This window comes from Paramisgurnus dabryanus, chromosome 15 (genome assembly GCF_030506205.2).
Source record: "Paramisgurnus dabryanus chromosome 15, PD_genome_1.1, whole genome shotgun sequence".
In the NCBI taxonomy this organism is placed as follows: Eukaryota; Metazoa; Chordata; class Actinopteri; order Cypriniformes; family Cobitidae; genus Paramisgurnus; species Paramisgurnus dabryanus.
In genome coordinates this window covers 13,167,911-13,186,617 of record NC_133351.1, presented here as the reverse complement: position 1 = coordinate 13,186,617, position 18,707 = coordinate 13,167,911, and the positions used below count along the sequence as shown (strand labels likewise).

General features: G+C 38.0%; 1 protein-coding gene across 3 annotated transcripts; it reads left to right on the top strand.

The window, feature by feature from the left end:
- Window positions 1-331: 331 nt before the first annotated feature.
- Window positions 332-18,602, top strand: nxpe3 (neurexophilin and PC-esterase domain family, member 3). 3 transcript variants are annotated; one of them, XR_010526945.2, is made up of 8 exons: window positions 332-529; window positions 3,755-3,927; window positions 4,136-4,902; window positions 6,802-6,872; window positions 7,689-7,889; window positions 8,123-8,683; window positions 9,579-9,701; window positions 15,707-18,602. XR_010526945.2 is itself a non-coding variant. In XM_065251897.2 (7 exons), exons 2-7 carry the CDS (start codon window positions 3,835-3,837, stop codon window positions 16,993-16,995), a joined length of 1,713 nt encoding a protein of 570 aa, XP_065107969.1. In that variant the 5' UTR covers window positions 332-529; window positions 3,755-3,834; the 3' UTR covers window positions 16,996-18,593. The 3 variants fall into 3 exon arrangements, 1 of the variants encoding a protein (XP_065107969.1); XR_010526946.2 differs by having other exon boundaries at window positions 16,976-18,597; XM_065251897.2 differs by lacking the exon at window positions 9,579-9,701 and having other exon boundaries at window positions 16,976-18,593.
- The last annotated feature ends 105 nt before the right edge of the window (window positions 18,603-18,707 follow it).

Here is an 18,707-nt window from a genome sequence, read left to right as displayed (position 1 = left end):
AAACTGCTTGTACTACACTCGGTTTAATAATACTAATTTTAAAGTCACGTGATAACTTCCTCAAACTGTATGTTGACGTAATATTTTCCCACCTGAGACCAAAACATTATTGTAGGAAGGTATTTATTATTTGCATTTATTACCGCACAATATATTAGCTTCTCAAATACACCACATGTAATATATGTCCTCCAGTAAGCGAGCCGGAAATGATAAGGTTTTTTCATCAAAGGACGCGAAGAGTCAATGGGGTCTCGGGCACCCAACGCGCGCGACCGCCCACTCCGCGTTGACGTCATTTTTGCCGCGCGCACCAACGTAGCAAACGCGGCGCGTGCATAGCACCAGTGATCATTTAAACCTCGAGTCTGGTCTGCTCTAGTTCGTTATAGCTGTTGAGTGTTGATTTAATTCTGTAATTTAGTTGCGTTACCTTACTGATGATAAATGTATCCTTTTGGTGCCATAATATGGGTATAAACAAAGGAGTCGGCAGAAACAACGCTGCAGGATCAGATAATATGTGCAGGTAGGACGCGCCATACACTGTCGTTACATTCGTTTGTTCATTTATATACAACCTCGATAAGACAACAATACATTATTATGGTTTTGAAAATATGGATTTGTAACATCACTGTGTATATTTATGTGAAACTGCAGAGTCATCACTGTAAAGTATACACATAACGTTTAATACGGCAACATCGCTGGTTCGGTCATCCACCAAGTAAATAAACAATATATTTTGGCTTGGTGTTTGATATCAGCTAGACATTCAGACGCGATAAACTGCACAACTGAGGGAAAAGACACAAATTGGTTTCGTTGAAATTCACAAAAATGCTAAACAGATCCTTATCTTCCGCCTTGCGTTTTCTGCAAAACACTGGCCTGTTTCCAAGGCTAAACGAAGACAAGTTACACAATTAAAATAAAAAATGTTTATTGACTTTTGTTGTTATATTTATTCTAAACAGCGCGCATCCTACGAGTGGTAGGAGCTCACGTGAACTGGATGACGCGTCAACACAAACGCCGGTGAATTCCAAACCGCTTTTAGCGCCCTGAAAACATGCAGAATGTGTTGCTATCTGGGCGCAAAGGTCGCTCCACGACGATGAAAACATGCATAATGTTTTGCTATCAGATAGCAACACATTCTGCATGTTTTCATTGCTCTATTTGCAAAGTGTTTTAATCTAGACACAATTGTGCAACTTCCTCTTTTACAACTATTTTCCGAAGGTAATACAGTATATGGCATAGATCACTTCCGAATGGAATTCGCCCTCCATCTGCATATGCAGAGTTTGGTTCCAAAACGAGATAACTCATAACTAGATTTTTGACAAATGTAAACCGAGTTATTTATTTTTATATATTTGCATTTATAAATGTATAATTTTTTTAACTTGGAATATTTCAGTATGATTTTTGTATTCTATAGGGTACAACTTGTTGGTAAACCATTCTCTGGTTAACGACTGTTAAATCCAACATAAGTTTTATTTTAAAATACAACATGATACAACACCCACTTACACCTGCTGTGTACAGATCAGAATGGACAACCTGTCCACAAAATTCAGTTTCCCATTAAATGCACATTAAAATCCTTTAGATTTGTCAGGGCCCAACATAATGGACTGGCCGGGGCAAGCGTGAGAGACGTTCGGGCCAGTAATATTGTCATGTGCCCGATCGAGCCAGTGCTTTACGAAAGAGGATTAGGGCAATGGTGAAAAAAATATTTGAATTCTGACTTTAATCTCAGAATTTGAATTCTGACTTTAATCTCAGAATTTGAATTCTGACTTTAATCTCAGAATTTGAATTCTGACTTTAATCTCAGAATTTGAATTCTGACTTTAATCTCAGAATTTGAATTCTGACTTTAATCTCAGAATTTGAATTCTGACTTTAATCTCAGAATTTGAATTCTGACTTTAATCTCAGAATTTGAATTCTGACTTTAATCTCAGAATTTGAATTCTGACTTTAATCTCAGAATTTGAATTCTGACTTTAATCTCAGAATTTGAATTCTGACTTTAATCTCAGAATTTGAATTCTGACTTTAATCTCAGAATTTGAATTCTGACTTTAATCTCAGAATTTGAATTCTGACTTTAATCTCAGAATTTGAATTCTGACTTTAATCTCAGAATTTGAATTCTGACTTTAATCTCAGAATTTGAATTCTGACTTTAATCTCAGAATTTGAATTCTGACTTTATTCTCAGAATTTGAATTCTGACTTTAATCTCAGAATTTGAATTCTGACTTTATTCTCAGAATTTGAATTCTGACTTTATTCTCAGAATTTGAATTCTGACTTTAATCTCAGAATTTGAATTCTGACTTTAATCTCAGAATTTGAATTCTGACTTTATTCTCAGAATTTGAATTCTGACTTTATTCTCAGAATTTGAATTCTGACTTTATTCTCAGAATTTGAATTCTGACTTTATTCTCAGAATTTGAATTCTGACTTTAATCTCAGAATTTGAATTCTGACTTTAATCTCAGAATTTGAATTCTGACTTTAATCTCAGAATTTGAATTCTGACTTTAATCTCAGAATTTGAATTCTGACTTTAATCTCAGAATTTGAATTCTGACTTTAATCTCAGAATTTGAATTCTGACTTTAATCTCAGAATTTGAATTCTGACTTTAATCTCAGAATTTGAATTCTGACTTTAATCTCAGAATTTGAATTCTGACTTTAATCTCAGAATTTGAATTCTGACTTTATTCTCAGAATTTGAATTCTGACTTTAATCTCAGAATTTGAATTCTGACTTTATTCTCAGAATTTGAATTCTGACTTTATTCTCAGAATTTGAATTCTGACTTTAATCTCAGAATTTGAATTCTGACTTTAATCTCAGAATTTGAATTCTGACTTTATTCTCAGAATTTGAATTCTGACTTTATTCTCAGAATTTGAATTCTGACTTTATTCTCAGAATTTGAATTCTGACTTTATTCTCAGAATTTGAATTCTGACTTTAATCTCAGAATTTGAATTCTGACTTTAATCTCAGAATTTGAATTCTGACTTTAATCTCAGAATTTGAATTCTGACTTTAATCTCAGAATTTGAATTCTGACTTTAATCTCAGAATTTGAATTCTGACTTTAATCTCAGAATTTGAATTCTGACTTTATTCTCAGAATTTGAATTCTGACTTTAATCTCAGAATTTGAATTCTGACTTTATTCTCAGAATTTGAATTCTGACTTTATTCTCAGAATTTGAATTCTGACTTTATTCTCAGAATTTGAATTCTGACTTTATTCTCAGAATTTGAATTCAAAGTCAGAATTCTGAGATCGAAGTCAGAATTCAAATATTTTTTTCACCAGTGCCCCTAATCCTCTTCCGTAGTGCTTAACCCTCAGTCACTAAAATATATTTTCATCAGTGTATATTATTTAACATCTTGAAAGCAGACATCTACTTGGGTAAAACACGACGAAAGAAACGTTGCAATATTTTGCACAATTTTGCAACTAAAAGCAGAAAAGTTGGGAGCCTTTTTTCGTTGGAACGTGTCTGTTGTATATGTATATACAATTCATTATTTTTGAATTATTCTTTTTAAATATGTGACACAGAATTTTTTTATTGGGGCCGGTAAAAATTTTGGTAGGGCAAGTGAAAACCTGAACCACTGGCCCGACTGGGCCAGTATAAAAAATTATTTGCGTTGAGCCCTGTTTGTATTGTCATATCTCTTCCTTTAGGTTCTTCCTGATTAGTGTGTGGTAATGGCCAGCTATGGCCCTCTGTAGTGCTGGACAGATGATGACAGAGAGAGGACACCATGAAGAAATACCTGTCCAATTATGTACCTTTCTTCACACTTGTGGGACTGGCAGGACTTGCATTGGTTTTATGGAATATCACTATGCTGGAAGTACGTAGAAGTACCTGTGTAGTGTGTTGGTGTTAGACATATCACATTCTTAAATTGTTAATCATATTGTTTCTAGAAAAGTTAATGTCAAAACTAAAAGCTTTGTGCTGTTCTGTCAATCCAATCTGTCAATCATAACTTTGTAAGAACTGTGTTAATGTATTCTAATGCTTTTATGTAATGGAAACTTGCCCTGTTCTCACCGCAGAGCTGGAACTGTCAGACAGTTTCTACTTACCTTCAGCTTCAAAACAGCATACAGTCTGTCCTGAAGATCTCTGAAATCTTTCCTGTGGAATTCAACTACTCGTACTGTTCCCACCTTGGCCAGGAGCCCACTGAAGAGGAGGCCAAAGAGGAGCGGTATCTTCTCAAATCCATCTCCTGGTCAGAGCCACCGGTTCTTGGACTGCCGTTGCGTCAAAGTAGTGATCCTGCACAAAGCTATTATATAATCCAAGACTCCGGGGAGCTGCAGGTTGGTGGGAAGCTGGTAGTGAAGGTACAGATGAACAACTTTTTTGGTCAACCTAAGAAACATGGAGGGGACTTCCTAGTCGCACGACTTCATACACCTGAACTGGGGGCAGGTGTGGTAGGACGGGTACACGACCACAGGAATGGAAACTATTCTCTATTTTTTCCACTGCTTTGGCCTGGTGTTGTTCAGGTGGATGTGACCATGGTACATCCCAGCGAAGCTATCATGGTACTCAAGCGACTGAGAGAGGAGCAATCGGACCGTGTCTTCTTCAAGAGCCTCTTCCGCTCAAGGTATCTCTCTGAGACCACTTTGTGCAATTTGTGTCTGCCGGTCAAAAAGCAGCCGCTTTGCAACTACACAGACCCTTATACCGGAGAACCTTGGTACTGTTATAAACCCAAATTGTTGGATTGTGACACGAGGGTCAACCATGCAAAGGGGGGCTATAAAAAAAACCTCCTTACATCATATGAGAAAAAATTCTTCCAAAGGTGAGTGAGATGTCAACCTATTTTGCATTTGAATATATATCTTTATCAGGCATTAAAGATAATATAAGTTTAAGAGTTAATAATCACAAATGTAGAGCTAATATATTATTGATGATTCAATAAACCTAATGTTTATTACATTATATCAATGCAGCATTTACATTGTTCACAAAAAATAGAAAATTATTAGAAAATGTTGTTGTTTTTGTTTTAGAAGTGTTATTCAGCCAATTCATGTGTAATAATGTTTATAGATCTGCCAATGTTTTTTGGCCTGGTATCTTTGCACCAGTATATACACTCACCGGCCACTTTATTAGGTACACCTTACTAGTACCGGGTTGGACCCTTTTTGCCATCAGAACTGCCTTAATTCTTCATGGCATTGATTCAACAAGTTACTGGAAACATTCCTCAGATATTTTGGTCCATATTGACATGATAACATCACGCAGTTGCTGCAGATTTGTCGGCTGCACATCCAGGGCACAAAGCTCCCATTCCACCACATCCCAAAAATGCTCCATTGTGTTGAGATCTTGTGACTCTGGAGGCCATTTGAGTACAGTGAACTCATTGTCATGTTCAAGGACCAGATGATTTGCGCTTTATGACATAGCGCGTTATCCTGCTGGAAGTATCCATCAGAGGATGGGTACACTGTGGTCATAAAGGGATGAACATGGTCAGAAACAATACACAATGCTCAATTGGTACTAATGGGCCCAAAGTGTGCCAAGAAAATATCCCCCACACCATTACACCACCACCACCAGCCTGAACCATTGATACAAGGCAGGATGGATCCATGCTTTCATGTTGTTGACGCCAAATTCTGACTCTACCATCTGAATGTCGCAGCAGAAATCAAGACTCATCAGACCAGGCAACGTTTTTTCAACTTCTACTGTCCAATTTTGGTGAGCCTGTGCGAATTGTAGCCTCAGTTTCCTGTTCTTAGCTGTCAGGAGTGGCACCCGGTGTGGTCTTTTGCTGCTGTAGCCCATCCGCCTCAAGGTTCGGCGTGTTGTGTGTTCAGAGATGCTCTTCTGCATACCTCGGTTGTAACAAGTGGTTATTTGAGTTACTGTTGCCTTTCTATCAGCTCAAACCAGTCTGGCCATTCTCTGACCTCTGGCATCAAAAAGGCATTTGCCCCCACAGAACTGTTGCTCACTGGATATTTTCTCTTTTTCTGACCATTCTCTGTAAACCCTACAGATGGTTGTGAGTGAAAATCCCAGTAGATTAGCAGTTTCTGAAATACTCAGACCAGCCCATCTGGCACCAACAACCATGCCACGTTCAAAATCACTTTTCTTCCCCATTCTGATGCTCGGTTTGACCTTCAGCAGATCGTCTCGACCATGTATGTCTACATGCCTAAATGCATTGAGTTGCTGCCATGTGATTGGCTGATTAGAAATTTGCATTAACGCGCAGTTGGACAGGTGTACCTAATAAAGTGGCCGGTGAGTGTATATGATAAACTGTAATTTGTTTAAAATGTTGACTTCTATGTTCTATGACTTATTACACAGCTATTACTACATTGGTGTAATACACTGTGTTCACACATTATTTTCCACACAATATTATTGTACATAATTATTGCTCTTTTTAGCATTGATTTTTCCCAAAGCTCTCTGTTCTGAAAGCTGTGGTGTGTTTCCGATTGGTTTACAATCCTTGTGTTCATTGTAGTCCAAGAAAAGAGATTTCAGATGGAGATGATAACTAGCGCCATTTGTAACTTTGCATCTCGTAAACATGTTCTAAGACACACATCAAAGAAAATGTGAAATAAAAACAGATGATAGTGGGTCTTTAATAAAACTTGAAAAGAGTGTGATCATATTTGTTATGATTATTTTTTGTTTTTCTTTGTTTGTTTTTTAGTGCAGTAAATATAAAAATTCCAATACATGCCGCAGGGATGGACAATGTGACTGTTCTTCCTGCTTCTAAAGGTACTGTGATGTGGAATTTCATGTACATGATATTTACGCTGTGATATGTAATCGATTGAAATTAAGTCACAAGCTTGATAGAATCGTTGATGCTGCCATGCCCCCATGTCATGTCTGGTCTGCTTTTCTGCATTTAAACATGACTTATTGGGCTATAGTCTCACAATCTCGTCTGACGGTAATAAAAGCGCGTTTTTAAGGTGCAAAGTACTGACAGATGTTCGTGGTATGTGCGTGTACTATATTTTTCCACTGGCAGCGCGACTAACATGGCAGGGCATCTCCGGGTTCAAGGTCAGATATTATATTTCATAAAAGTCTAGTCTAAAAATGGCATAGCAACCTGTTCTTTAAAAAAGTAAAATTTGAGTATCGAACCGAACCGTGGCCTTAGAACCCGAAAATGTAATCGATTCGAGGATTTGGAGAATCGTGACACCCTTAGTGATATCTGCTTGCAGAGAATGGTTTACAAAAACTAATTTACTTGATTGATCTTTATCACATGTTGTAGGTTAATAGAAGCACTGAGGACCCAGTTATAGCACTTAAACATGGGAAAAAGTCAGATTTTCATGATATGTCCAACTGATTTATCTTAAACCAAAAAATTTACAGATTGCAGCTTTGTTAATACAAATGTCCAGTTTTAATTTGAGTCAATTTATATAAATTATATTTTGCCTCTTGTTGGCTCTTAAGGTTAAATGCTGAGTAAGTAAAAGCTTATTTCAGTTCTACTTTTTTTGTTACTTTTCCTTAATTCAGTTCCACTTTTACTTCCCTTTTTTTAAAGGCATGTCTGTTTTCTTGCAGGACAAACCACATGGAGAAACCTTGAACTTTCTCAATCTGGGTTTTACTATCGAGGGATATGGAGGCCTTTGACTGGTGTTGTCATGCGTCAATTTAATGACTCTTCAGCTATAACTCAGTGTCTTAGGGGGAAGATGGTGTACATGTATGGAGACTCCACTGTACGACAGTGGTATGAGTATCTTGTTGCCCAGGTTCCAGGTAAGATATATTTTTTGTAACCATCCTTATAGTTGCTGTAAGGGAATTTAGTTGTTTCTTAGTCAGCTTTCACTATTATACAAATCTTCCCCTTTTAAAACAAGAAACCAAAACCCACCAAATTGCCTGCAAAGTGCAAAAGTCTAAAATTGTTTGCATTTTTTTCTCTTATCCGCAATCCTGATTCTATTTCTGTTTCTTACTTCCTCCCTTATCATCTTTCAACACTACAGAGTTTAAGGAATTCAACTTTTACAGCCCCAAAAATGTTGGGCCATTCATGGCAGTGGATAGCAACCACAGCATCGTGTTGAGATATCGCTGTCACGGCCCACCAATCCGCTTCACTACCGTTTCCTCAGCTGAACTGCATTACATCTCTAATGAACTGGACGGTTTACGAGGGGGCTCGGACACTGTGGTTATGATTAGCATCTGGTCACATTTCAGCACTTTCCCGGTTCAGGTCTACATACGCCGCCTGCGGCACATCCGCAGAGCAGTGATTCGGCTGCTTAATCGTGAACCAGCAACTATAGTGCTGATTCGCACAGCCAACCTCCAGAAACTTGACCCAGAGTCTAGCTTATACAACAGCGATTGGTTCTCCCAACAGCTTGATTCGGTACTTCGGATCATGTTTAAAGGTCTGAATGTCCAGCTGGTGGATGCCTGGGAGATGACACTTGCCCATCACCAACCTCATCAGCTACATCCCTCACCTGCCATCATATCAAACATGATTCAGTTCATCTTATCACACATCTGCCCGGTTAGGAGAAAGAGAAAGAGGGGTAAGCTAATGCAAGGCTAAACGTCTCATATAGTATTCGGGAGTATTTGTGGGCAGTCTAATGCTGCATGCATATCGCCAGCGACTTCTGGTTAACCTAGTATAAACAAATGAGTAACTGTCCTCTCAGTAACTGATTAAAAGCAAATGACGTGAACTTCACTGCTCCTGAAAGTGTGAAGTTGAAGTTGAACACAAAGTTGTCACAAATCTGGAAACGTCCGCTTACTGTCACCAGAAGTTGTGAAGTTTCATTGAAATGAATGAGATCTCGTCGCTCTGTTATTGCTTGATGCTGGCGGTGTGCACGCAGCTTCTGGGACGACATCTCTTGCTATTTAATTAGTAAGAATTAAAGGCCCAAAAGAGGATGTTTTTCGCCGACTGAGAATCCAAAAACGGTTACTGAGTTTTTTAAATGAGCGCATGCGTAAGAACAGCCTCCCTCCTTCACAGCTCATTTCTAGGGAACGCCTTCCAAAACTCGTGCACGAATATTTGAAAACGAGTGTTTGTTTAACACCGGCATATGCTGTGTCGCGTGACTCGCGTCAGTGGATTCATTATGTGAAATGATGATAATAAACAAATAAGACGTTAAAACGCTAGATCAGTCGACGCTACTTCAATTTCAACTACTGTAGCATGTAGCAGACTGGTCACTGCCTTACAACTACAGTACAAGCACAACGTCAATATACTTGAATAACAGTACAACAATAATTATTCCCCAAAGAAAAAATAATCACTGTTACCTGTCGGGAAGAATTTTGCGAACTGCGCGTCTGTCTTGACACCTCTCTGTTCCTTCATTGCTCTCCAGCGTTGAAATGTTTTTCCAATAACGACTCTGTTTACATTACGTTCTTCTGACAATTTTCTCGTATTCCCAGCAGCTTAAAAAAGTCTTTCTTTTGCATCCTCCTTCGAGTTTCTTCTCTACCGTGGTGCAAATTCGAGGAGGAAAGCAGGATCGACAATTGTTACAACCCATTTCAAGGAAGCAACAAAACACAAAGGTGCACGTTCAAAATATAATTTATTTAAAGCAACACCAAAGAGTTTTGGCTCTTTGCTCCCCCTACAGGTTAGAAGCGTAATTGTCCATTACCCACTGTCATAAATACTGAGGCATAGCTGGCTCTGATTGGATTGTAGGTCTGCCGTAAAGCAAGTTTTTGTAGTATTCACTCGGACTACAGGACCACTACCCGACGTTTGGAAACTTTTTTAGTGCGGTTTTGGCCGATAGAGGGCTGCAAAGCGAATGTGAAAGTGCTGTTCACCCTGTTTAGAGTGGATGAACGACTGAAACTGTTTTGGAAGCGTTATTTTAAGGTAAAAAAAACTCTTTGGTGTTGCTTTAATAAAGGGGTTTAAATGTAATCAAATTAAACATAAACATACACCTAACTTAACAGAAAAATCAACTTAAATATAAAGAAGCACAACAAAACAAAAGGTCCAGCCAGACTCAAAACCAAGCCAAATGAGAATGAGCCCTGGTGTGAGGATCCTGATCTCTTAAGTAGCCAACGGAAATTGGAAACAGGTGGATCCAATTAACCTAAAGAGAAAAAGTAAACAGAACAAAAACTACCTCGTAACACCTCCCCCCTTAAAAGGGAGAGGCAAAAAGACTCTACCATATCTTATACAATATTACAATAACCTTTCAGAGTAAGCATTAAGTCTCTTTTTCCACATACACAATCCAGTTGTCATACACCTCCTTGGCTTAAAAACCAGCAACTTCCCGGCGCCTAGGAAAAACATTATTTAAGGAAACAAACCAATAAATGTATAGATCATGTTTAAAAGGTGGTTAAGACTTCATTCATCACATGGGGCACGTGACAGTGCATCAGCAATCACATTATCCTTGCCTTTCATGTGATGAATTTCCAAGGCATAAGGCTGCAAAAATAGAGACCATCTAATAAGACGCTGGTTGGGATTCTGCAGAGAAAGAAGAAATGTCAGGGGATTATGGTCAGTATATACCACTATTGGCATAGTCCCAACAGACAAATACACCTCAAAGTGCTGTAAAGCCCAAATCAAAGCAAGAGCCTCCTTCTCAATAGTTGAGTAATTGATCTGATACACGTTAAACTTCCGTGAGAAATAGCTAATAGTACGATTTATTCCACCTTCATCAGTTTGCAACAGAACAGCACCTGCTCCCACCTGACTGGCATCCACCTGAAGCTTGAATGGCTTTTCCAGTCGGGGGGCTGTCAAAACAGGAGATGATGTAAGCAATCGCTTCACATTCTCAAACGCATGTTCACCATTGGCAGTCCAGACAAATTTAGCTTTTGCTTTTAACAAATCAGTCAAAGGGGCAACAACAGAAGAAAAATTAGTGCAAAAACTCCTGTAATACCCCGCCATTCCCCAAAATCTCATTAGTTCACGTTTTGTTTGGGGAAGGGGAAAGTTGTTAATAGCTATCACTTTAGCACTTACTGGTCGCACCTTTCCCATACCTACCACCTTACCCAAGTAGGTCACAGTTGCTCTGGCAAACTCACATTTGGCCAGATTAACTGTGAGATTGGCAGCAGACAATCTCTCAAACAGGGCTCGGATACGGTGTAGGTGTTGCTCCCATGTATCACTAAAGACAACAATGTCATCAAGGTACACTGCACATCCCTCCAAACCAGCTGTCACTCTATTCATTAAACGCTGAAATGTAGCGGGGGCATTTCGAAGGCCAAAACTCATAACGGAATAGGAAAATAGTCCAAAAGTTGTTATAAAAGATGAAATATCTTGAGCACGTGTAGTCAGAGGCACCTGCCAGTATCCTTTAAGCAAATCAAATTTACTTACAGGATTAGCAGACCCCACTTGATCTACACAATCTTCAATTCTGGGCAAAGGGTACGAGTCAGGTTTAGTTAAAGCATTCACACGTCTGTAATCTGTGCAAAAACGTTGAGTACCATCGGGTTTTCCTACTAGCAAGCATGGAGAAGCCCAATCTGAAAAGGAGGGTTTGGCTATATTATTATCAAGCATGTAATTTACTTTAGACTCCAACTTCTGACGTTTATCTAAAGATACTCGATAGAAACGTTGACGAATTGGCTTAGCATCTCCTACATTAATATCATGTTCAATAAGGTTGGTACGAGAGGGGATATCTGAAAAAAGAGCAGAAAATTCAGTTATCAGAGAAGTTAATTCAAAACATTGCTCAACAGATAAATGTGCTAACAATCCTTCTAGATTTTCCATAGTTTCAGAGTTTTTTAGACAAGGTTGTAGAATTACATCATCAGGTGCTCTCACATCCTGTCCTTGTTCACCTGAAGGTGTCACACTAGCAACTGCAACTGGAGAACACGTTAATTTAGAAGTAACAGTGCGATCATAGAAAGCTTTTAACAAATTCAAATGACACAACTGAGTGGACTTCCTACGGTCAGGAGTGGAAAGCACATAATTTTGATCAGACACTCGTCTAAGTACAGTGTAAGGACCTGAAAATTTTGCACAGAAAGAAGATCTAGGTAAAGGAAGTAAGGCTAACACCTGGTCCCTGGACTAAACATGCGAACCTCTGACTTGCGGTCAAACCAACATTTCATCTTTCTCTGAGCTTTTTCCAGGTTTTCCTTTGCAAATTCTCCAGCCAAAATTAAACGTCGACGAAAACCCTGCACATATTGAATCAAACTCTGTGGTGGCTCCGGTGGCAAAACACCATCACACAATACTGCCAATGGTCCTCGTCCACTGTGTCCAAAAACGAACTGATTAGGGCTTAGCCCCAAACTCTCCTGAATAACCTCACGAGCAGCCAGCAACATCCATGGCAACCTTCCTCCCAATCACCCTTAAGCTCAGTACAATATGCCCTCAATAGAGACTTTAAAGTCTGATGGAAACGCTCTAAAGCGCCTTGACTTTCAGCATGGTATGCACTTGACCTGTTGTGTTTGATGCCAAGCTGTCTCAACACTTCCTGAAACATATTAGACGTAAAATTTGTACCCTGATCACTCTGAACAATTTTTGGAATTCCAAAAATAGATATAAACTGGGTCAAAGCTTTAACAACAGACCGTGTTGTAAGGGAACGCATGGGATAGGCTGCAGGATATCTAGTACTTTGACACATCACAGTCAAAAGATAAGCATAACCAGATTTTGAAGGTGGTAGTGGCCCCACACAATCCACTAATAGATGTTGAAAAGGGTGTTCCATAACAGGTATGGGATATAAAGGTACAGGTTTCAGAACTTGATTGGGTTTACCAGTTAACTGGCATGTTTGACAAGTCTTTATATACTGTCTTACATCACTCTTTATACGAGGCCAGTAAAAATACTGCAGCAAATGCTGGTAGGTCTTATTAACGCCAAAATGACCTGACACTCCTCCATGAACTGACTCCAAAACAGTATTTCGCAAAGAGGCAGGCACTACAATTTGTATCATGGGTTCACCCAGACCTTGCTCACCACTAGAGGTCCACTTCCGCAATAGTACATCATTCTCAATAAAGTATCCATTTGTGGAACTTTCTGCTTCATCTGAAGACAACACTGCATCAAACAAAGACCTCAGCGATGGGTCCTCCTTTTGAGTGGACACCCAAACCTGCTGGGAGACAGAAGGTAAAGCAAGAAGACCAGGCACCATTCTCTTAGATGTTGAATAATCCTTAGAATCAGACAGTTCTATTCCATCAACATTCTGTTTGCTCATTGCACGTGTAAGGGCACATGACACAAATACCTCTGGATACTGCTGAGAGATATCATTCTCACCAAAAGGAACAGGTGAAACGGTTACCAGAGGTGGCGGTGGTGGAACGTCACGCCATACACGGTCACCTGCCAGGTTATTTCCCAAAATAACTGAAACTCCCTCCACTGGCAGAGAAGGTCGAACTCCCAACACCACTGGTGCATTTACTAAATCTGATTGAAGGAACACATTATGCAAGGGAACAGAAAGTGTTTGCAGTCCAATTCCTCTTATTAACACACTATTCCCTGTATCAGATTTCTGCGAAAAAGGCAGAACAGATTCCAAGATAAATGACTCTGATGCACCAGTATCTCTCAACACCTTAACAGGGACCTGCTTGTCACATCCAAGTAATGACACATATCCATCTGTAATAAAGATTTAGTACGCATCAGTTTTCCTTTGAGTGCTAGACAATCCTTTTTCCAATGTCCCTTTAGATGACAATAAGCACAACGGTCATTTTTGTCAACATAATTTCTCAAATTCCTCTCTCCTTTATTATCAAAAGGGACATGACGGGGAACTGCACTATCTTCAGGATTATCAGTGAACTTTGACCTACCTTTCTTAAGTTCTACCTTATGATTGAGTACATACTCATCAGCAAGAACTGCAGCTTCTTCTGTAGATATAACATTACGATCGGTCAGAAAAATGGACACATGCTTGGGCAAAGTACTTTTAAATTGCTCTAACAAAAACAATTCATAAAGGTTTTCATACGTATCTGTTCCTGAGGCAGAACACCAACGATCTAACTGAATTTTTAAATCTTTCACAAATTCAGAGTACGTCTGTTCTGTAAGTTTCCGCATGTTCCTAAATTTCTGCCTATAGGCCTCTGGCACCAACTCATAAGCCTTTAACACAGCCTCTTTTACCTTTTGATAGCTTTGACCATCATGAGTACTTAAGGCAGAAATGGCCTTTTGTGCCTTACCAGTTAACACACACTGCAGCATTACGGTCTGCTCCTTCTCAGGCCACTTCATCATACTTGCCAAACGTTCAAATAAACTGAAAAACGTATCAACATCAGTTTCACTGAACTTGGGCAACAGTCTAATGTTATTTGCAACATCCAACCCAATTACAGAACTGGATACACCAGTCCCTGCCAACTTGCCTTCCCCAATCAACTGAAAACGCACAGCCTCAACCTCCAATTTACGAATCTCAACTTCACGATTCAGTCTTACCTTTTCTAACTCTAAAAGCATCAGTTCTTTCCTCTGCTCAATAGAGAATGTTGAAGGCATTTCGCCAACACGATCAAAATCGAACTCACTAGTATCAAGGACATTCAAGTTAATAAGAGCAGTGATAACAATTAATGCAACAGTGTCCTTCAACTTTTTATCCTTAGTATTTAACTGTATATCATATTTTTCAGCAACCACCAACAATTGTTTTTTTGTTAGCTGATCAAACAGTTCCTCACTAGGAGACTCAAAGAATAAGTCTAACTCAACCATTTACAATGAGATTCAACTATACTCAACTACCTGTAAACACGATTTGTGATATTCCCCACTACTCTATATCCCTTTTTCCCTACAATAAGTAGACCCTAATCTTCATGCCCATGCCAAGAGTTGAGTCTTTTTAAGCACTCAAATACCGTCAATCGTATAATCTCACGGACAGACCAGTGAGACACACAAAAGCGGCCGTGCTCTCAACCCAGCAAAAAGCACAAAAATAACAAACTAAAACAATAAACCAACGCAATGCGTTGCTAAACCTACTGGGGAAATACCACAACTGTGCTACAGAATACAATGAGTTTGTTGACAAACTAACATTTCAATAATAGATTATTGAATATTATGAATAAACTAGACATCATTCTCTAGACAAAAATAGAAAAAACTTTTCACAACAATTTGGGAGGAAAGCAAATTTAACTTACCCAACTTAATGTGGTTTCAGTTTAGTTTTCCTTTATTTCTCTTGCTTCACCAACCAATAACCAAAGATGAAGCAAATCTAATATACAAAAGGACACCAAACAGACTCTTTACTACTCCCAACAAAACACATGTGTGTTTGCTAACACATTAGCTGAGTCAAACACACAGGTGAATCAAATAATGTGCTCCGCCTACATTTCTGCCAGTGCTAGCACAAATTCAAGAGACAAACGTTCCTCTAAATAAAACTGGACCTTACCAAATTTGCTAACAAAATATTTGAGGACGAGCCCCCATTTTGTTACAACCCATTTCAAGGAAGCAACAAAACACAAAGGTGCACATTCAAAATATAATTTATTTAATAAAGGGGTTTAAATGTAATCAAATTAAACATAAACATACACCTAACTTAACAGAAAAATCAACTTAAATATAAAGAAGCACAACAAAACAAAAGGTCCAGCCAGACTCAAAACCAAGCCAAATGAGAATGAGCCCTGGTGTGAGGATCCAGATCTCTTAAGTAGCCAACGGAAATTGGAAACAGGTGGATCCAATTAACCTAAAGAGAAAAAGTAAACAGAACAAAAACTACCTCGTAACACAATGAAAACAAAACGAAACTTAAGATGGAGTTTCATGCGCTATGCGTGTGCGTCCTCTGTGTTTAGTTACTAGAGCGCACGTCTCTCACAAGGATCGTAATGGCAGTGATTGACAAGCCAGAGGGCCAATCGCTTATGCGATGACTGCATGAGCAATTGGCTGATGTTTTTAAGGCCCTATCCTGTGCACAGATGACGTATATTAATAATATTACTTTCAGTGCACCTAATAAATAGTCTTTTATCATTTAGTAAAGACAATTTCAAGTAATATTGCAAAAATGTATAAAACAAACATCCTCTTTTGCACCTTTAAGGCTGGGAAATGCAATTATAAGTTAAGCAACATCATATGAAAGTTGCAATGTTTATAATGCAGTTTTTGTTTAGCGATAAAGTTTTTCAAGATAGATACATTCCTGTGACAAGTGTCAAGACAGATGTTTTAATAGATGTCTTTGATTTAAACTTTGATGGCACAACAGCATTAGATTCGTAAAGATTCATTCATTTCATAAACTTTAAATGCAAACCGTTCATTTCAATGAATCATTCCAAAACTCTGATTCAAAGATTTGTGTCATCAGACAATATGTAATATTGTCGCATGTAAATGGCACTGCAATATTTAACTTTTGTTCATTTTAGGCCACATTGCAGAGAAAACATCTTCAGTCATGATTTTTTCATTTTTTTTTTTTTTTTATTATTACATTTATCCATGTCACCCTCTTTGACATAGAAGATCTGATTAAAAAATATAAAGATTCATAACAATACTTTTAAATAGCTCTCATGGCAGAATATAATATTGTAAGGCTATGCTAACCCCTCTGTGCTTTGTGTTGGCTTAAACAATTTTAAAATTTTGCTAAAAAGATCCATATGTATATGCATCCAAAAACATTTAGGGGACATTTAATTATTTAATGGTTAAAGAGGCAATACATTAAAGAAAGACCGCATAAACTCTAACCACTGTTTAACTGTAATTGCAGATTACTATGAGGCTACATAAAGCCACATTTGAAGGCAATAAGTAGGTCGACAGGAAATCCGTGAATACAGAAGTCCACTGAATGGTCAAAAGATTTCTGCAGAATTGCATGTCCATCATTCACAATTTCAACACATCCTTCTCGCATTTGTTCAAGACATTTCAACATGATTAATCTGTTCTTCAGATTACCATAGCCAGCATGGAAAATGTGAAAAACTTACCAAGCAATGAACGTTAAAGTATAAGTTAATTTCTGTATGTAAAAAGTTTCATGAGAAATAAGAGGTTTTAAAATAGTATTCTGATATATGTACTGTATGAATATCAGCTTTGTTTTCTCAACAAGGATCGCTTTGTAATAATGCTGTGTTAGCCTGTGGCTACACTGTAAAAAATTTGCTGTAATTATGTAGCTGGTTGCCAGTAACTTACTGTTGAACATAAAGACTGATGTTCATTTAACATTAAACAAACTGTTGCCAGTAAATAACATAAATGAAAAATCTACAGTAAGTTACTGGCAGCTAGTTGCCAGTAATACCCAGTAATATTGTAATTTCTACAGAAATTTTTTACAGTGTATATGGCGTTGCATGCGACTTTGGAAGCTTATTTTTTTTCAATCAGCAATACATGTATATGAAGATTCATGTAAGCATTTCTTCTGTCCAAATACAACATGTGAACAGCGAAACCCTGAAATATGAATAACACTCAGCTGCTTATTTAAGTGCACATTCACCAGTTTGTTACAGTATAAGTGTCTTTCTAATATGATGTTTATGCTTTAAAATGCTATGTACAGTATATGCCAATCACAGATTACTTTACCGCTAAAGGGTTTTGTTTACAATGTTTCATGTGCCTTATTTAATGTTATTGTTTCAATTGTCATATGTGGTTTGTGCGATTTGAAGGTAAAAAAGTGAGGTTAAACCAATATTGTCAATGTATGAAATTTTTTGTCCATCTTTTGTAATTAATTGTTTTGTGAGATCAGGAGAAGGACATTATCATCTGTAAACTCAGCTTATTTATATTTACAATATATTTCATTAAACAAAATAAATTTCTTCTAATGGTCCAATTCACGATTTTACATTCCTTTGACTTTTGGTGTGTATTAGTACATGTTAACAATATGCAAAGGTTCATACCACAAAGAAAACAATGATGCGAGTTAGCGTCTCCAACGTTAATCTTTACTACAACAAACACACGGATTGTAGGCAACAGTTTACTTTCTAGTATCGGTGATCTAGAGAAGACCGACATTATCATAACTCAATCCACTTCGGACACACAGCCTGTATATTATTTACTCGCAAATTTTTCAAACATAGTGAGGAGCATTATTTTCCGGCTGTCGCCTTAGGTATTCAGACCAATCACGACGTACAGATTAGCTGGCCAATCAGGGACACGGCGCTTTTCAAATCTGTGCATTTCAGGAAGAGAGCGAAATCTGGACCTATAAAAATGTACGGTATGTGGAAAATAATGTGTTTTTAACCATAAACCACGTGAACACATTGTATTATACTAAAATCACAAAGAAATGTTGTTTTTAGCCATAGGTGCGCTTTAAGCATCCAATGTTTTAACATCTATGCGAGGTTTTTTTTAAAAAACATCCCACAGCTCATTAAAAGAGAAAATGCAGTAATGTTTGTTCTGCAACTTTTTACACTACATCTGGGTTGGCCATAGGCCACAATAACAAACCAACA